This window comes from Convolutriloba macropyga, chromosome 13 (genome assembly GCF_964194025.1).
Source record: "Convolutriloba macropyga chromosome 13, txConMacr16.3, whole genome shotgun sequence".
NCBI lineage: Eukaryota > Metazoa > Xenacoelomorpha > Acoela > Convolutidae > Convolutriloba > Convolutriloba macropyga.
Window position 1 is genome coordinate 14,842,752 of NC_134480.1, and position 21,123 is coordinate 14,863,874.

General features: G+C 33.8%; 1 protein-coding gene across 1 annotated transcript in view; it reads right to left on the reverse strand.

Annotated features, from left to right (window-relative positions):
- Positions 1–17,757: 17,757 nt before the first annotated feature.
- LOC142352304 (uncharacterized) overlaps positions 17,758–21,123 on the reverse strand; it is a 317,257-nt gene continuing 313,891 nt past the window's right edge. The window contains exons 8-11 of the mRNA XM_075404836.1: positions 20,985–21,121; positions 19,089–19,183; positions 18,379–18,559; positions 17,758–18,053 (exon numbers count right to left, since the gene is read on the reverse strand). Of these exons, the coding sequence (XP_075260951.1) occupies positions 17,956–18,053; positions 18,379–18,559; positions 19,089–19,183; positions 20,985–21,121 (511 nt within the window). The 3' untranslated portion in view covers positions 17,758–17,955. The remainder of the gene's footprint in view (positions 18,054–18,378; positions 18,560–19,088; positions 19,184–20,984; positions 21,122–21,123) is intronic.

Below are 21,123 nucleotides of genomic sequence, written 5' to 3' on the forward strand. Positions count from 1 at the left end.
CGTTGGACTTCATATGAGTATATCACAGCTAAAACTGAATCTGTCACACAAAACACACCGATATCTTTATGTGGATTAGCGTTCTTTCTGAGCTTATTTGAGGTAAGTCGCACATCGTATCTTAATACATGGGTTTTATGGTGAGCAAATTTTTGAACACCTAGCCAATCAAAAATATGCACTTTAAATTCATCATGGAAACAATGTTACTTGAGTTCAACATCAAATTTTAAATTAAGCAAAAGTATAATCCTGGGTTGAGCAAAAGTGTTTCCATCTATATTTGATGCGCCGCGGATTGAGAAAATTTTGCTCACGGATTGAGCTAATTTTTTTTCAAAACTAATTTTTGTCTCAGAAGAGAATTGGGGAACAAATTTTAAGAGAGCGATGTGTGTTTATTTAGTTTTCATCATAAATTGCGGAAATGTTTTTCCACCGTTTCTCACAATAAGGCAAAACTTAATACAATCTTGTGTGCAATAACAAAATCAAGAGAAAACTGTCAACTCAGTTTTTGACGCTAAGTTTACTTCTGTTACCATAAATGAGGAAAAAATGTTAAGTTTTGTTTAAAATTTCAATTTTATTTGTTCATCAATGATAAGATCGTAGAGTTAACCGATTAAAAATTGATCAAAAAACTATTTTTTTAGTTGAGTAGATTCAACATTAAAAATTATCCAAAGCTTTAAACTGATTGCAACAGACTCAAAATTATCAATTTCACTGTTTTAGAAATAAGGCAAAAAACCAGTGAACTCAAAGCTGTTGTGCTTCAAAGATGTTGTGCTTTTTTTAAAAAAAAATTGTTATAATAAAACCAAATCAAACTTACATTTACATGAATTTTCTAATCCATTAAAAAAATCTTCCTCAATATTTTATGTTCATTTGAAGTTCGAAAATATTTAAGAAAGGGCTCTGAAAGACGAAAAGTAACTTCATGTCTTTCAAAACTTCGTTTCGAAAACAAAAACGTTCCAAGTTTTGATTGCAAAGATTTGTTTACCTGTTAGTTTCAGGATAGAAAGTTCTTGCCTTGAAAAATAAAAAAAACTTTCCTCTTGTTCAATGGAAAGTGAGTGAATTGTTGACAGCAAAACATTTTCCGACGTAGTCAATGAAAAAAAAATAAACTTAAAAATTAAAGAAGTACAACTTCCTGTTTTTGAATAAAAGATGAAAACATGTTATTTATTTTCATTCTGACGTTTTTTAATAAATCTTCCGGCGTACGTGGCTTTTTTGTACCATAGTATATTAACTGCTAAAAGTAAGATAAATTGTTGTTACAGGAGGGTGCAGTGAGCTTTCTGATCGAGAGAAGAGAAGACAGAAGAATGAGACGGATTATGTGCGAATGCTGTTCATTCTATCTTCATCATATCTCTGCTTTGCTCTCATTGGATGCTTGTTCAGCTTTATTGACACTGAAGGCAAGTCAACAGAAGGTTAAGAATTATCGTGAGGGATGATTTGTTCATACAAAACACACCTCCCCCCAGACACACACACGCACACCACATACACGCACATCACACATGCACACACACACACACCACACACCACACACCACACACACACGCACACACACACACGCACACACCACACAGATCACACACGCACACAACACACACATCACACACGCACACACACACGCACACACACACACACACGCGCGCACGCACACGCACACACCCACACCCACTATCTCTCTCTCTCTCTCTCTCTCTCTCTCTCTCACACACACATACACATAGATGCATATAACACTCACAAAATGTTTTAATCAAATCACTTCAAATCGAAGCCTTAAATAGTGTCAACTCAGACTTCCAAATTATTCAAAGTAATGTAATGGATGAGATCGAAAAAAAATGAAAAAAAAAGAAAACTTCAAAAACAATTCTTCAATCACTCTTTTGTTTTTCATATCTGTTTTATTTTCCAGCGCAAAACCGCAGATGTTGATTAACCGCAGACTTTCTAAAAGAGGACCAGTATATATCTAGTACAAACTTAGACTTATGAAAGACTCAAAATTTCTAGTTGACGAGACGAAATCAGCAATAATTACACAGTCGAGATTCTTAGTTAAGGTCCATCAAAAGTCTTTTCATAGGTCGAGCAAAAGTGCTTTAAAGGAATTTATGGTCGAGCATCGCTTTTTTATAGGTAGGGTAAAAGTCTCTTAATAAGTCTGCTTTTTTCCAAATGTGGAAAAAATTATTTAATTTTTCTTGGTTCTGTATATACTGAAGCAGCAACGGAGCAGGACTAAACAGCGTTGCACAACTGCAGTCCAAAATAAAACACAATTGGGAAACTGCCAGAAGTCGAAAGAGTTTTTGCAATTCTTTAGATAAAGAAGGGATTCCTACTGGACTATGTTGCCACATTTTTTGATTGAAAGAATTTAGGTTGCTTAATTATAATGACCTTATTCCCATTAGCTATGCGGCAAATGTGGCGTTATTCTGTTGCTATCACTCACAAAATTATGAAGTAAGATCGCAGATTTTTCATAGAATAATGGTGCACCAGCATCGCCAAATATGAAGAAGCATAGACTCTGACTACCTTAAAAGTAACGGTGGGCAATGATTTTGCACGTAAAATGTTTGGGCAAAAATGCAGAGTAATGAACAGACTTTTGATCGACTCATGATTTGACAATATCTCAAACCATTTTTCGTAATTCATTATTGGGAGGAAAAAGACCCATGAAAGATATTTTCTTGACTAATGATTTGACTTTTGCGCAACGCAATCTTTCCTCGATTTTTTGGCCGAGAAAATGTCGAGTGCCCAATTCTGGTCGAGCAATTCTACTCCATCTTCATTTTTTGGGTCGATCAAATGATCAGCTGATTAATGCGCAAGTCTCGCAAAATTCGTTTCATTGCTCTTTTGCGTCCATCATGGTCAATTCATACCTTACTTGGTCAAGCATGGTTTTGTCATATGTCGTGGCCTAGACTAGGGATCTTACAGGACAACTATTTTTAAAGGATTTTCAGCTATTTTCTAAGATCTTAGATTTTCAGATGAGGCAGAGTCAAATGGAAAACTTGACTTTTATTGGGCTTGTTCAAACTTATCAATGCTGTTCAACAACTCTACCAGTTTTTGTTTCTATCTTCTCAGTGGAAAAACATACAGAGACGCTTTTTTTGCTGCGTCGCGCAAACTGTTCCACTTCTTACCAAGGAGACAGTCGGCAATCATGAACACACGAAGAGTTGACAACAATATAAACAATATAGCGTTGCAAGACATCAATAAGAGCAAGAACACAAACCAACAAGAAAATAACCAAACTTACCAATGCGAGTAGAAAGTGAAATGCTACCCCGAAAAGTTCAGCTCAACCACTTTGCACAAGTTTTATGCAAAAAGATTAGTTTTGTGTATTTGTTCTTTTATAAGAAAGTTTTTGTTTCAATAGTTTTATTTACTCAACAAACTTCTGTACTTTCCTTACACGCTTTTGCGATGTCTATACTGCTATACTGACACGTTTAGAAAATAGGCCGATGTCGGATTTTGAGTACAAAACCTCGGAATGCTTTCAACAAAATTAGTGATTCCGATTTTAAAATCGGGGAAACGTAAGTCACAAGAAACACTGAATTGGCTAACAAATTTTGTGAGTGTCTTCCAAAAAATCCGATTGGGCATGAGATTGGATTTTAATTAAACTTTCGTGTCAAAAAAGTTCATAACTTTTGATTTTGCGGAAAACCTTAGAGAAGTATTGAGCTGTATAGTTCACTACCAGCCTGTGAAATTTGCGTACAGTATTTGCTGCTGTGGAGTTTCGCAGGAATGGCTTGCATAAGAACATTTTTTAACATTTACTTAAAGTATGTATGTAACGTTCGTGTTTAACAACTTATTTTAATACATAAAATTCTGGCTTTCAATTCAGCAATATTAGTTTACCAAAGTCTTCCTCGCTAAAGTTTATTTGTTTCCTCTAAATAGAAACGTGACATTCTTTGTGATACTAGATGTAGCCGTCAATACTCTTACTAGGTAAGTGGTCTTTTTGCTGAACAAATAATTAAATATTTATACCTTGAAAAAAAGAAATTTATAATTGTGCAATTCAGAACAATGAGGAAAAAATGTTAAGTTTTGTTTAAAATTTCAATTTTATTTGTTCATCAATGATAAGATCGTAGAGTTAACCGATTAAAAATTGATCAAAAAACTATTTTTTTAGTTGAGTAGATTCAACATTAAAAATTATCCAAAGCTTTAAACTGATTGCAACAGACTCAAAATTATCAATTTCACTGTTTTAGAAATAAGGCAAAAAACCAGTGAACTCAAAGCTGTTGTGCTTCAAAGATGTTGTGCTTTTTTTTAAAAAAAAATTGTTATAATAAAACCAAATCAAACTTACATTTACATGAATTTTCTAATCCATTAAAAAAATCTTCCTCAATATTTTATGTTCATTTGAAGTTCGAAAATATTTAAGAAAGGGCTCTGAAAGACGAAAAGTAACTTCATGTCTTTCAAAACTTCGTTTCGAAAACAAAAACGTTCCAAGTTTTGATTGCAAAGATTTGTTTACCTGTTAGTTTCAGGATAGAAAGTTCTTGCCTTGAAAAATAAAAAAAACTTTCCTCTTGTTCAATGGAAAGTGAGTGAATTGTTGACAGCAAAACATATTCCGACGTAGTCAATGAAAAAAAAATAAACTTAAAAATTAAAGAAGTACAACTTCCTGTTTTTGAATAAAAGATGAAAACATGTTATTTATTTTCATTCTGACGTTTTTAATAAATCTTCCGGCGTACGTGGCTTTTTTGTACCATAGTATATTAACTGCTAAAAGTAAGATAAATTGTTGTTACAGGAGGGTGCAGTGAGCTTTCTGATCGAGAGAAGAGAAGACAGAAGAATGAGACGGATTATGTGCGAATGCTGTTCATTCTATCTTCATCATATCTCTGCTTTGCTCTCATTGGATGACATCAATAAGAGCAAGAACACAAACCAACAAGAAAATAACCAAACTTACCAATGCGAGTAGAAAGTGAAATGCTACCCCGAAAAGTTCAGCTCAACCAGTTTGCACAAGTTTTATGCAAAAGGATTAGTTTTGTGTATTTGTTCTTTTATAAGAAAGTTTTTGTTTCAATAGTTTTATTTACTCAACAAACTTCTGTACTTTCCTTACACGCTTTTGCGATGTCTATACTGCTATACTGACACGTTTAGAAAATAGGCCGATGTCGGATTTTGAGTACAAAACCTCGGAATGCTTTCAACAAATTTAGTGATTCCGATTTTAAAATCGGGGAAACGTAAGTCACAAGAAACACTGAATTGGCTAACAAATTTTGTGAGTGTCTTCCAAAAAATCCGATTGGGCATGAGATTGGATTTTAATTAAACTTTCGTGTCAAAAAAGTTCATAACTTTTGATTTTGCGGAAAACCTTAGAGAAGTATTGAGCTGTATAGTTCACTACCAGCCTGTGAAATTTGCGTACAGTATTTGCTGCTGTGGAGTTTCGCAGGAATGGCTTGCATAAGAACATTTTTTAACATTTACTTAAAGTATGTATGTAACGTTCGTGTTTAACAACTTATTTTAATACATAAAATTCTGGCTTTCAATTCAGCAATATTAGTTTACCAAAGTCTTCCTCGCTAAAGTTTATTTGTTTCCTCTAAATAGAAACGTGACATTCTTTGTGATACTAGATGTAGCCGTCAATACTCTTACTAGGTAAGTGGTCTTTTTGCTGAACAAATAATTAAATATTTATACCTTGAAAAAAAGAAATTTATAATTGTGCAATTCAGAATCTCTCATTTACAAAAACCGTGTACTGAAACGTTTCTCATTGTTATTTGAATTCAAACAACACGCTGACACTTAATTTAGAAAAAAGCTCGCGTTAAACTTTTGTGACAGCTTTTCTCTGGGCGTTTTCAATAACACGACTCTCTTTTGCGAAGCTCCTGAAAAACAACTCTTTGTTTCAGGAAATCAAAAGCAGACAAATGACTCCTCATAGCTATAAACTTCTAGTCAAAGTGATCTGCTGCTTAAAAATACAAATCCCCCTCCCCCACCGAAAAAATATCAAAATCAGAAAGAAGACAATAAAATTATAGCTTCAGGGTCGTTTCTGATTTAGAAAAATCTTCGACTTTAAGACAAAATTTTCTCGGAATTGAAGTCTTTAAAATGTACTGTAGTCTGCAAACTGTAGTCTATTGATCAGAATTCTCTTCAGGACAGAAGAAAAGAGCGACAAAAGATTGTCTTTTTTGTGGACCATTTTGATGAGCTACAATTCTGATTCTATGGATCCTTTAAGTCAAAGCTGATATTTTTCATTGAACAATCTTTCAATCTCTTCATTTTGAGCTCTAGTTCCTGTTTGCTTCCCATATCTGAGTCCCAGTACATTTCATTACTGGCGCATTGAAAATCCATAATATCCAGTGCTGAAAAGTGAGAAAACAAGTCAAAAACAGGAGTTAAGTATGTCCAGAAAAACATGAGTTCTGGAATGATTACTCATAATCTGAATTCAGTCTTGGCTTGGATCAATAAAGGCTGAATGCATGCTTGGCATATACACTAGGGCTTAGGAACGGGTTATAATTGACTTCGTTTAATCTTTGATTAATGATTATAATGAAGGTTTTGAAATCGTGTGCTTCCTTTAACCCAACAATACAATGACATTTGGATATTGCATCCGTTGAAAATTCAGATTAAAACTAATTCAATCTTATTTAATTTGAATTGTAGCAGTCACTTGGTTGAAACTATAACTACTTACGCTAATTATCATTTTTCGCTTTAAAATTTACCATAAGAAATTCCGATTTCTAAATCTCGGAATTTTTTGTCAATAATTTTCAGTAAACGGAAACAAAATACACTTAAAATAGGCGCAAGAGTAATTCATTTTGAAGCGATCTCACCATAGCGTTACGATTGTAAAGCAAACAATATTCTTAACACGGGCAAAATGGTCTGTATATGCCTAATTTTGCCAGACCTTGCATATTGTCCGTCAAGAAAATATCAAGATGTATTGCGAAATAGAACGATACGAGGGAGCATTGTGCAAGGGAGTTTAAGAAAGATCAAATATGGCATGGAAACTCATTTCAATTTGCAAAAATTTTGCCACAAATTTTTTGTCCTAAAGAATAAACATAACCGACTAAACGTCGGAAGAACTGCTCTCGAACGACTAGTTGGAGCTCTTATAAATTGCAGCCTGCTTCAGTCGGGGGAGGGGAGAGGGAGCAAACGGGACTAAGAAGTTCAACAGTAGGATTCTAATAACCACATTAGAGGTTGATATATACCACTATTAAGACTTAAAGTAAAAAAGGGCACCAGTATCGGCGCACTTTTCAATTGACTTTTAGTATTAAATTGCCACCAATTGAGTTCAGCTGCTTGAAATTGTGATTGAGAGAGAATTTTAGATCACGCAAAACGCAAAAATTCAAGGGCGTAAAAGTCACTCGAAAAGTCAAAATTGTCAAGCGAAAATTTTGCATAAAAACATAGCCGGTAGAATACCGGAAACGACTCGAATCGTCGTTCATTATAATCTCTAACCTAACCTTAACGAAATCAGAACATCAAAATATACATCTCAGTACATTTCATTACTGGCGCATTGAAAATCCATAATATCCAGTGCTGAAAAGTGAGAAAACAAGTCAAAAACAGGAGTTAAGTATGTCCAGAAAAACATGAGTTCTGGAATGATTACTCATAATCTGAATTCAGTCTTGGCTTGGATCAATAAAGGCTGAATGCATGCTTGGCATATACACTAGGGCTTAGGAACGGGTTATAATTGACTTCGTTTAATCTTTGATTAATGATTATAATGAAGGTTTTGAAATCGTGTGCTTCCTTTAACCCAACAATACAATGACATTTGGATATTGCATCCGTTGAAAATTCAGATTAAAATTAATTCAATCTTATTTAATTTGAATTGTAGCAGTCACTTGGTTGAAACTATAACTACTTACGCTAATTATCATTTTTCGCTTTAAAATTTACCATAAGAAATTCCGATTTCTAAATCTCGGAATTTTTTGTCAATAATTTTCAGTAAACGGAAACAAAATACACTTAAAATAGGCGCAAGAGTAATTCATTTTGAAGCGATCTCACCATAGCGTTACGATTGTAAAGCAAACAATATTCTTAACACGGGCAAAATGGTCTGTATATGCCTAATTTTGCCAGACCTTGCATATTGTCCGTCAAGAAAATATCAAGATGTATTGCGAAATAGAACGATACGAGGGAGCATTGTGCAAGGGAGTTTAAGAAAGATCAAATATGGCATGGAAACTCATTTCAATTTGCAAAAATTTTGCCACAAATTTTTTGTCCTAAAGAATAAACATAACCGACTAAACGTCGGAAGAACTGCTCTCGAACGACTAGTTGGAGCTCTTATAAATTGCAGCCTGCTTCAGTCGGGGGAGGGGAGAGGGAGCAAACGGGACTAAGAAGTTCAACAGTAGGATTCTAATAACCACATTAGAGGTTGATATATACCACTATTAAGACTTAAAGTAAAAAAGGGCACCAGTATCGGCGCACTTTTCAATTGACTTTTAGTATTAAATTGCCACCAATTGAGTTCAGCTGCTTGAAATTGTGATTGAGAGAGAATTTTAGATCACGCAAAACGCAAAAATTCAAGGGCGTAAAAGTCACTCGAAAAGTCAAAATTGTCAAGCGAAAATTTTGCATAAAAACATAGCCGGTAGAATACCGGAAACGACTCGAATCGTCGTTCATTATAATCTCTAACCTAACCTTAACGAAATCAGAACATCAAAATATACATCTCAGTACATTTCATTAATGACGCATTGAAAATCCATAATATCAAGTGCTGAAACATGAGAAAACAAGTCAAAAACAAGAGTTAAGTATGTCCAGAAAAACAACAGTTCTGGAATGATTACTCATAATCTGAATTCAGTCTTGGCATGTATAAATAAAGGCTGAATGCATGCTTGGCATAAACACTAGGGCTTAGGTGCGGGTTGCATTTGACTTCGTTAAATCTTTCATTAATAATTATAGTTAAAAATTTGAAATCGCGTGCTTCCTTTAACCCAGCAATACAAAGACATTTGGAAATTGCAACCGCTGACAATTCGCACTAAAACAAATTCAATTGCAGGTATTTACTTAACTTGAACAGTGGAAGCAACTTGGTTGAAACTCTATAAATACTTACGCTAATTATCATATTTCGTTTTCAAATTTACTATAAGAAATTCCGATTTCTAAATCTCGAACTTTTTTGCCAATAATTTTCAGAAAACGGAAACAAAATACACTTTAAATAGGCGCAAGAGTAATTCATTTTGAAGCGATCTCACCATAGCGTTACGATTGTAAAGCAAAAATATTGTTTACACGGACAAAACGGTCTGCATATGACTAAATGCTTCTACCCCGTGAAATAAAAGGGAAAATTTTACAAAGACGTTGCAAATTGTTCGGCCAGAAAGTATCACGATGCATTACGAACTAGAACGATGACTGAATGGATACGAGGAAGCATTAGCGTGGATGGCAGTTTAAGAAAGATCACACATTTCATGGAAACTCACTTGAATTTGTAAAAAATACCGCCACAAATTTCTTGACCTAAAGAATAATCAGTGTATAAACATATTAGACAGAAATAATTTCAGATGAATTTTTGTAAAACACTAAAAAAATTTACAATTAAAGTCATTAAATTAAAGAAGGAAACAAGAGTATGGATTTGATTTAATAAAAAAGTATGCAAAAATCACATAATTGAATTTGATTACATTGTAATTTATTACATTGCTTTAAATCTGACAGGTTGTTATATTTTTACGGCAAAACTTTTAAAATTATAATGAAAAGCAGTTTGTGATTTATCAAATACAAAACATAGCAGGCCGAAATCAAGAATCCAGAATCAAAGTTCAAGAATCAAGTCTTGTTTTTGACTTGATTTCTCATGTTTCAGCACTTGATATTATGGATTTTCAATGCGTCATTAATGAAATGTACTGGGACTCTGGTACGGGAAGCAAACAAGAACTAGAGCTCAAAATGAAGAGACTGAAAAATTGTTCAATAAAATTTCTCAGCTTCCCGGGCCGAGGAATTTGGCCAAAATTATGTAAGATCAGCGGCAACTAGCGTTGACAATTTAGAAATTTCACCGCCATTTCTTACATAATTTTTCGTTGAATTCGTTGAATTTTTGCTTTTAAATTCAACGCATTCAACTCAAAATTATGTGAGAAAAGTGCGGTGATTTTTCCATTTTCAACGTCAGTTGCCGTTGATCTTACATAATTTTGGCCAAATTCCTCGTAAGTGGTCTTTTTGCTGAACAAATAATTAAATATTTATACCTTGAAAAATAGAAATATATAATTGTGCAATTCAGAATCTCTCATTTACAAAAACCGTGTACTGAAACGTTTCTCATTGTTATTTGAATTCAAACAACACGCTGACACTTAATTTAGAAAAAAGCTCGCGTTAAACTTTTGTGACAGCTTTTCTCTGGGCGTTTTCAATTACACGACTCTCTTTTGCGAAGCTCCTGAAAAACAACTCTTTGTTTCAGGAAATCAAAAGCAGACAAATGACCCCTCATAGCTATAAATTTCTAGTCAAAGTGATCTGCTGCTTAAAAATACAAATCCCCCTCCCCCACCGAAAAAATATCAAAATCAGAAAGAAGACAATAAAATTATAGCTTCAGGGTCGTTTCTGATTTAGAAAAATCTTCGACTTTAAGACAAAGTTTTCTCGGAATTGAAGTCTTTAAAATGTACTGTAGTCTGCAAACTGTAGTCTATTGATCAGAATTCTCTTCAGGACAGAAGAAAAGAGCGACAAAAGATTGTCTTTTTTGTGGACCATTTTGATGAGCTACAATTCTGATTCTATGGATCCTTTAAGTCAAAGCTGATATTTTTCATTGAACAATCTTTCAATCTCTTCATTTTGAGCTCTAGTTCCTGTTTGCTTCCCATATCTGAGTCCCAGTACATTTCATTACTGGCGCATTGAAAATCCATAATATCCAGTGCTGAAAAGTGAGAAAACAAGTCAAAAACAGGAGTTAAGTATGTCCAGAAAAACATGAGTTCTGGAATGATTACTCAATCTGAATTCAGTCTTGGCTTGGATCAATAAAGGCTGAATGCATGCTTGGCATATACACTAGGGCTTAGGAACGGGTTATAATTGACTTCGTTTAATCTTTGATTAATGATTATAATGAAGGTTTTGAAATCGTGTGCTTCCTTTAACCCAGCAATACAATGACATTTGGATATTGCATCCGTTGAACACTCGGATTAAAACTAACTCAATTGCAGATTGTATTTAACTTGAACCGTAGAAGTCACTCGGTTGAAACTGTATAACTATCTACGCTTATTATCATATTTCGCTTTAAAGTTTACCATAAGAAATTCCAATTTCTATATCTCAAATTTTTTTTCCAATAGATTTCAGTAAACGGAAACAAATTACACTTAAAATAGGCGCACGAATAATGTATTTTGAAGCGATTTCACCATAACATTAAGATTATAATGCAAAAATATTGTTTTTATGGACAAAACGGTCTGTATGTGACTAATTGCTTCTACCCCGTGAAATAAAAGGGCAAATCTTGCCAAGACCTTGCATATTGTTCGGAAAGAACGTGTCAAGATGCATTACGAACTAGAACGATGATTAAATGAATACGAGGAAGCATTAGCGTGGATGGGAGTTTAAAAAGATCAAACTTTTCATGGAAACTCACTTAAATTTCTAAAAATACTGCAACAAATTTCATGTCCTAAAGAATAATCAGCGTATAACCATATTAGACAGAAATAAATAATTTCAGACCAATTTTTGTTAAACACGAAAAAGTTTTACTATTAAAGTCATTAGATTAAAAAAGGAAACAAGAGTCTGGATTTGACTTAATCGAAAAGTATGCAAAAACCGCATAATTGAATTTGATTACATTGCAATTTATTACATTGCATTTAATGACAGGTTGTTATATTTTTACCGCAAAAGTTTTAAAATTATAATGAAAAGCAGTTTGTGATTTATCAAATACAAAACATAGCAGGCCGAAACCAAGAATCAGGAATCAAATTTCAAGAATCAAAAACGCTTTTTTGCTTCACTTCCTGCTTCGGCGTGATCAAAATCATCAATTCAATTTGGTTTCAAAAATCATGAAAATGTGTGAAGAGATCTTAAAAAAACTATAGCCGAAAGACTTCGGAACCAACGAAAGACGGAAGTCGAACTTAATTCAAGCCATAGACAACAATTCATTAATCTAATAAAATTATGTACTTAATTATGTCACTCAAATTAAAAAAAGGGAAGAGAGCAAACAAATTAGAAAGGAAAAGAAAAAAGTGAAAACATATTCTTGGAAATTTTTCGGAGTTGCGACTCCAATAACAATTGACGATAACAGAAGGTTTAATTTGCTCAGTTTCTGTTCAATAAAACTTCATATGTCAGACAACTTACTCAGCACATTGCTGAAAAATAGCCACCATTGATTCCCATAAACCCAATTGGGACTGAAAGAATAAAATGAGGAAACTAGTTTTTGTACAAAAAAAGTTTGAATTACCTTGATGTTCTTCCGTAGTTAGACATGTTCCTGATTCTTGATGAGGGTTTACAGAAGCTAGTAAAAAATCATCATTCTGCATTAGAGATGGCAACTGAGGTTTATAAGAACAAAATTCAAGTAGATGGCATCTAAAATTGGATATTATGGGCTTCTAACATTTCTATTTTGGATTTGGTTTTTTTGACAGCAACTCTTTTGATTCAAGATTATTCTTTAAGCAACTGCTACTTAAAAACACTTTCAACAGAATGCGAGAAATGAAAATAACCAGCAGAATTTAAAAAGATTAAAGCAAACAGTTGAACAAGCTGTTAACCAAGGTAAAACAAAACAAATGTTTTATTCGACGAAGTAGAAGAATTAAGACCGCTAAAGTAGCGTGTTCAGAAGGTGATGGAAAACATTGCAATAAACGTAAGAGCGCCAACTTTCAAAAGGGCGAAAAAATGCCGGAAACAAAAAAACAATTAAAACAAAATTTAAGAAACCTGTAATAGTTTCAAATAAGGTTCTCTAAAAATTGTAGCGTCGCAAAAAATGATTCTCAATTACAACACACTATAAGAAGCAGTTCCTGTCGATTCGTTCAGCCACCACACGACACCCAAACGCACTGCAAAACACTTTAGACATGAGAAAAAAACCAAAAACTACAAATCACTCCAGAATTTGTAAATTTATTTTGTAAAAACGTGTGCTATCAAACCTTTAATAGTTTTCATGTAATAAAATTTATCCCAAAAACGATCCTAATTAAACATTTAAATAAAAAAAAGTGTTCCGGAAGGCATCAAGAAACACACAAATTGGTGAAAAAATTGAAAAATTATAAAAAAAATTAGCCTGTTTTATTCACCCGAAGCAGACTTTAAGTGATAATAACAACATTTAAAAGTAGATGAAAAACCGGATGGATAATAATTTAAACCAAAGAAACACCCTGGACAAAAAAACGCAAAAACCGCTAAAGAAAGCCTCCAAAACGGCGAAGAGACCAAAATAGCTGAAGACTGCATATAAAACTCTAACATATGATTTAGATGGTCAAAATTGCTCTCAAATAAAAATTTATTTGTTAACATGGCTGAGAACTACCACATTACACACAAAAAACCTAAAAACTAAAAGAAGCAGCTTCGAAAAAAACGCACTTGATCAAAATATTTTGCTCGCTTAGCAAAAATATTTTCACACCTACTTATCTCGCTCTCTCAAAAACTCATCATGGCCTGAAAACAACTCTCATTCTTTCTCTCTATCTCTTTTTCTTTCTCTCTCTCCTCGCTCAGCTTTTCATTCAGCCGCTTGACCTAAACACCTAATTTTCACGTGCAGCACTGACTTAAATTTTTTTTTAAAATACACTCAAAACATTATTGATATAGAAGACTCTTTATCAATACTCCACTTCGAGTCGTAAAAGGACAGCGCCCCAGTACAATTTAATTTCTGTGAATTGCAAAGAATATCTATATATGGAAAATAATGGTCCCAATTTATTAGGCATGTGGTATTTTCAAAAATACTAAGTAGTTTAAAATCTTTAAGAAACTGCAGCTCTCAGATAATACAGTTTGGTTTACTCCTCTCTTCCACAACATTGTTAATGCTAGTTACATAGCTTTGTAATTTGTTTCATTTTCCAAAAAAGGTAATACTTAAATTCGATCTGCATTTTTGATCAAAGCTGCATAACAAATACCTCCTAACAATAAAACTTTCGTTTGTTTCTGCTAGTTATCCGTTTTGTACTCAGCTATTATTTCTTTGCACTTCCGTTCCGTAATACCATAAAACAGTTGGAAATGAGAAATTTATACATAATTTGAAGGTAATCTAAATGCATCAACTTTAATAATTCGTTAATTTCTAACATTTTTCGCTAGAGAATATTTGTAAATAATCAGTATTAACATTATAACAATCTGAAGTACCAATTGCTATAAGTGTTTGGCAGCATTGGGTACAAGAAAACTGAAAGCTGCCACCTTGACCCCTCTGACCAACGTTGGGAATAAAACAGAGAAATAGGGCAGAACTGTCAACAACATTTTAATTGCCAGAGAATGTTCCAATTCACTTCGCATTTTTATTAGATTCAATAAATGTTCTGAATTCAACCTCTAAATTGGAGGACAATACATTTAATAAAGATAGCAGTTAGCAGCATACTCTAAGCAAATTTGATAACTTATTGAACTAAGTTTCTAAAATTAAGTCTTGGTGCCCGGTTTTTAATGGTTTTCCTAGTTGTTTTGATTTTGCTTTCTGACCCTGAACACATTTGTTTAAATTTGCGAATTAAAATCTAAATTCTTTTCAGTTGAAACTGTTGAGTACGTCAGAAACCAAACGTGACTTATTCAAAACAAAAAAGTAAGAAACATAACAGAACAACTCCCAATCTAATGGAAAAACTTGGCAATCCATTTCTCGACCAGCGATCCAAACAGACATTAAAGTTTTACGATTTTAGTGAAATATCAAAAAAGTAGAATTTAATTTTTTGATAAATTTAGTGTGACTTTAAAACCAAAATTTTTAACCAAAGGCGCACTGCAAAAATTTGTAACTGTAAATCTGGATCACAACAGAATAATCTAAATGACAATTAAAAGAACGGGAAAGAAGCGCGCCTGAAAGAACAAGATTGCAAAAAATTTAGAAAGAAAACTTTTGGAACTTTTGCTACTTTTTGACGCTTTTAATTATACCTAATTTCCTATATATACATTTTCTGTCAATAATGCAGCATTGTGTTGGTGAATATGAGCAAGAAATAAATGCAAAATAAAACAATTCTGGCCAATCGAGCTAAACAAAAAGAAAAGTTATAATTCGTTATCTGCCAATCAATCAGCTTTCAGGCTAACAGAAACATTGATTGACATATAACCAATCAAAAAGAGCAAAAAAAACAGAGAGGTTGAAAAAAAGTTTCAAAAAATTTAAAAATTGCATAACATTGAATTAAAACTTGACATATTGCCAAATTTTAAACTGTTACAAACTGCAAAGTTAAGTATTGTTTAATGCTTTTAAGTCGACATAATCCAAAAAGAATAGATATACACAAACAATTCAACATAGACAAACGTATATTAAAGAACATTTTCCACGTAATTTTTGAACTACCTGCTTAAGTCTGGTCTCAAAAACTTCAAAAACAGCTCTTTTCACCTGAGTTTATGTATTCCCAGCATCTTCAGTAAATTTAGGGTTTGGATAATTACTAAAGCTAAGTGACTTTCATACAGCATATTACCCACTGGTTTTTGCCTGTTCATCTCGTTTTGAAAGCTCATGTCCTTAGAGAAATGTGTGAACAGATCTTACAAAAAAGCAGAGCACAACTACCATTCAATTTTTAAATTGCAACAAGAGCGCCTAAATAAGAGTGAATGATAACTGTCAGCAGCTATGAACTAACCAACGTCTGATGTGTTGCTTTTTAATGACTCAAGTGAATCAGGTTTTGGTTATTTCAGAATATCCTGCTTTTCTCTGAGCATGCAAACGCAAGCATCGACGGCCAAGCTTCCCGAAAAAATTACGTTTTTTATGCACATAAATTTCTCCTTATTCGATAAGAAATATTAAAATACAAAAACATCAAAATCCAAAAGGCCACTTTGCTTGCTTTCAAGCACTCACCGTTGCTGATAACTCCTGTGAAGCCATTTCTGAGAAACAAAGAGTCAAAAACTTACAAATTTGTTGAGAAAACTCCACATGAACAGAATTTATTGCCTGTTTCACAGAAATTTCAAATCCTATTTTCTGGCTTTATCCCGCTCAGTTTCTCAGATCTATTTATGGAAAACAATAAAACAAAAAGCTCTAAAAACACAAGACTTTCTGCATCTTTTTAGCACATTCAGCACAATAATTCTTCTCATATGCTGTATTTGACAGTAAATCGTGTGAAACTATTGATTTGAAGTTACATATTTCACGTATAAACTTTACTAATTCAAGTTTTATCGTATCAAAACAAGTTCAGCGCTCACTTAGAAATTCACGTTGTCTGGAGTTTATTAGAGATCTTCATTAAATCTTTTGAATGACAAGTTAGTAGTTGATTTATCTGTCTCTAGATTAAGCTTTAGGCAGCCAGCTGCACTTGGTAAGAGAGAGGGAAGAGTTCAGAAATTGTTGAGGATTTCCAAACCTGCTCAAAGGGAGAATGGCCCTTAAATAAAAAATTTCTGCTTCCAACAGCTTCGTTACATGTACAATCAGAGCCTACTGGGATTTTAAGAAAACTACACAGACATACTTCGCGTAGACGGTAACACCGGTAAAACTAGTTAGAAGAGAGAAATTAGAATTGAAAAACTAAAATTATTTGAGAAAGCTCCACTTAAAATTTTTTTCGCTCAGCAAAAAATTTTCAAACCTACTTTTTTCGCTCTCTTTCTCATGACAATGCAAGCAAAACCACCGTAAACTCTTTCCGCTCTTTACAACTTGATTAATGAAAAGTGTCTTTCTTAAATCAATTTTATTGGTGTTAATTTGAAGCAGGAAATGGAACGCAAAAAAATGGAGTAGTTTATCGTTGAACAAATTTGTAGAGTAGAGTGGCTTTTTGTTCATACCACGTTCTCGAGAAATTTCAGGTTTTAATTTTTTTTTCTGTAAGCGTGCGAAATTTTTCGTTTACGTTGCGCTTTTCAATTTGACATTTAGTAGTTAACTGCCGCAACACAAGTTCAGCTGTTGATAACTGTGAATGAGACAAAATTAGATCACGCAAACGCAAAAAGTCAAGGGTGCAAGGGAGGCAATCAATTTTGAAGGGGTATAGTCTAGAGAAAGTTTTATAATACAAAACCTCTGACTAGGGAGGGGATCGAACTCACTAGCTCCCGGATGAGAGTCGTGGACAGTAACTAATCAGAAAAATCAAAAAGTCAAGGGCGAAAAAGTCACTTGGGAAGTGAAATCGAATGTCCTAGAGGTAAACGGTCAAGCAAAAAATTTGCATAAAAAAGATACATGTTTACAATAATTGCTTCAAACTTCGAGAGCAATTAAATTCATTATTGGAAGATAGCGCTGATACATAAACTGAATTCACAAAAAATAGCCGTTGCATAAAGGAGTTTTCATAATTTGAACAATTTTTTAGTCTGTTTTGGACAAAAACAAAATCCCCCAAAGTCCCTCGCGTTCTTGACCACCGACTGCAATTTCCCGTCCCTGTGATCAAAAAGGGTTCGAGCGTAGATGAAATTCTAACGCTCACTCCCGTCTCAATCCCTGAGTTCCATTGTCTCGAATCTTTCCATGTCGTAAAAAGCAGCTCTCACTTGTCTCCCACCGAACCAGCGTCCGTTCAAGTCCACAATTGCTATAAGTATAAAACAATAATCATGATCTCGGAAATTTGCACATGTTTGCAGATGAATGTTATGTACAAAGAAGAACCGCTCAATGGAAACTAATTGTTCTCGTAATCCATAATATATTAGTGCAAAACTTGCAATCGGCAAAACCTATTCGGAGCATGACTTGCCTTTGAAATGACAGCTTAATTTTTTTTAAATTTAATATAAACAGTTCTCATTCTTATAACACAATTTGCCACTTGCTCATTTTAAAATTCATATATTATATTGGACATTTGTTAGAACCTCAGGAGAGATAGATCAATGACAAAAAAATGTACAAGGTACCTTTGATAGCAGACTCCATTCGTTTGAACTGGACAAATATGCGGACTGCATCATCACTGGATGCATCTGGGGTCTTCGGCATTTCGAATATGACTACCTTCATCACATCTCCGTACTTGGAACATTCCTCAGCAGTCTCTGGCTCCAAATCCTCGTCAACTTCTCCAGCCCCAACCATGTTCTGTAGCAAATGCCAGTAATGAGCAAATAAGTTTAAATAACGCCCCATTGATTGCTCTCACACAGCTGGTGCGGGTTTCACTTCTATAGTGGCTAGCTAAAGCGTTGTAGGAAAAGTGGAGGGAGGAAGGGCGAGAAATGGGGGCACCGCGGCGTCCGAACCCAGCAAAATTAATTCCAGACCATGAATGTATTTCTCTTCAGTATTATCGCTGAGCCGCACGCAAGCACAGCTTTGCACAGAAACGCAGTGCAAACGTGCCTTTTCTGTAGACGAAAAGTCAAATCAACCAGACTAAAGATTGCACAAAAAAGACCAACTGGACTGAATAATTGCTGAAAACTCATTTTGGCACTTAACTGCATTTCGAGAAACCAAAATTTTTACGATCATAGAATTTTGTGATTATAGAGATCGTATGAAAAAGACCAACTGGACTGAATAACTGCTGAAAACTCATTTTGGCACTAAAATGCATTTTGGAAAATTAAATTTATTTTTTTAATTTTTGTAATGATAGAATGACTACCTTGAGGAGAATGACTTTGGATGGTCTCTTCATCATCTCTGCAATGGACTCCTGCTCCTCTTGTTCACGCCGAGCAGCCTCACGCACTTCTGAGTCTGAAAAAAAAACAGAACATTCTTATACCCGATTAACCATTTCGAAAATAGTTAGCCCCTCATTCACCTCATTTATTATTAGATACAATTCATTTTTAAACTTCAGCTTTAACTCCAAACAATAACTGTTTACTTAAACTAAAATACTTGAATTTAAATTTGGTCACCCAAAACGTTTGCCTCGAAATTAAAAATTTCATTAAGGAATAACTACTTGCACGCTCTTATTGTACAATTTTGCTTATCTGGAAGAAATTACCATTAAAATGAGAGAATCATTATCACAATAATTTGAAAATATGATCCAGGATTATTTTTTTTTAAATCTGCAAACATGTAAATTAAACTAACCACTTGGTTAATGTTACATGTTAGAAATTTATTAATCAAACATTATTTTTTTCTAATTTATAACAAACTAAGGTTCGGTTTTCGTAAAATAATTTAATAAAAAATATGTTTAAATCCTGCAACACTTCTGTCTATTGGAACTCTTTCGTGTCGTTTAAGCATTTCCGCTGTAACTTTTTGTTTAAATTTGGTCTTCGACGTTTCTTTTCTAATTGTAATTGGAAGTGTGTTCCATTTTCGAATAAAGTTACGAACAATTGGACCATTACTCCATTTTGACTTACATTTTTGTTCTAAGAAAAGGTTATGGGTTCGTTTGTTTACAATAATAGGCACGTTTTCTAAAAATCTGAAATGTTTATTAGAGCGATTTCTTGTTTGTTGGAGAATATTGAAAAACCTGTTTAAAGACACCCGTGTTATTTGGAGCTCTGCTGGAAGAATTTTAGTCTCCAGAAGTAGATCTCTGGCAGTATCGTATTCGGTTTTCATAAAGCAAACTTTTATTCCCCAGTTTATCTGTTTGTTAATTCTGTCAATAGAGTAAGATGGTAAATTTTGAAAAAAAATTGCGCTAAAATCTAAATGAGACAAAACTAGTGATTTAAAAAGATTTATTCTTGTTTTTAGCGGTACCTGATAACGAACCAAATATAATGATCTGATTGCTGAAGCCATTTTACTGATAACCTTATTTAGTTGATTTTGGTAATTCATGCCTATCAACAGGTGCCAAAATTTAATCCGTTTAATTTGATTTGCATAGTTTATTTTTACACTTGATGTTTTGAATGATATTATTAAAGGTCAATCTAGCGGTTGCTCTGCTTTAAAACTTCTACATGTAAAAAAACAACAACGTAGTTTCAACAATTCTATTACAGTCTGCTTCAAACGGGCGGGGGGGGGGTGGACAATAAGAAACTCTTAGCAGGCCACTAGTAAGATTTAAAGTAAAATAAATTGAAGCCATAAATAATTGCTCTTTTGATTGACTTTTACTAGGGGAAATGGGATATTAGGTGAAAGCTCAATTAGGCGGAGCCAATTTTTGTAGCCATTAGTTTAATAATCAACTCAACTTTTAACGGATATAGCTTAGATTTTTGAAGTACCTTCTTTCAGTATTTTAACTCGTTTTCGCACAATTTCCACAAAATTTTAGTTGACACTTTTGCCTAATAACTACAAAAATTGGCTTCGCTTAATTGAGTTTTCACCTTATATATCCTACGTCCCTTTCAGTAGTAAACTTCCTCCAATTGAGTTCATCTGCTTAAAATTGTAACTGAGAGTCATTTAGATCACGCAAAAATCAAGTCAAACGTGATTAATTTCACTCCAAAAGACAAATCGGTCAAGCAAAAAATTTAGGTTAAGACACGACTACAATAATTGCTTCAAGCGTCGATCGAGAGCAACTAATCAGATAACCGAAATGTTACGTTACCTGCATTGATGATTTTGCCTCCTCGTTTGCTAGTCTTTTCCACACTTAGTGCAGTCGCAATTCCCTGCCCACTTTTGCCCAACCCAGTGCCCTCTTTGTAACCGAACTTCTTCATGATGTTCACCGCGACCGAAGTCCT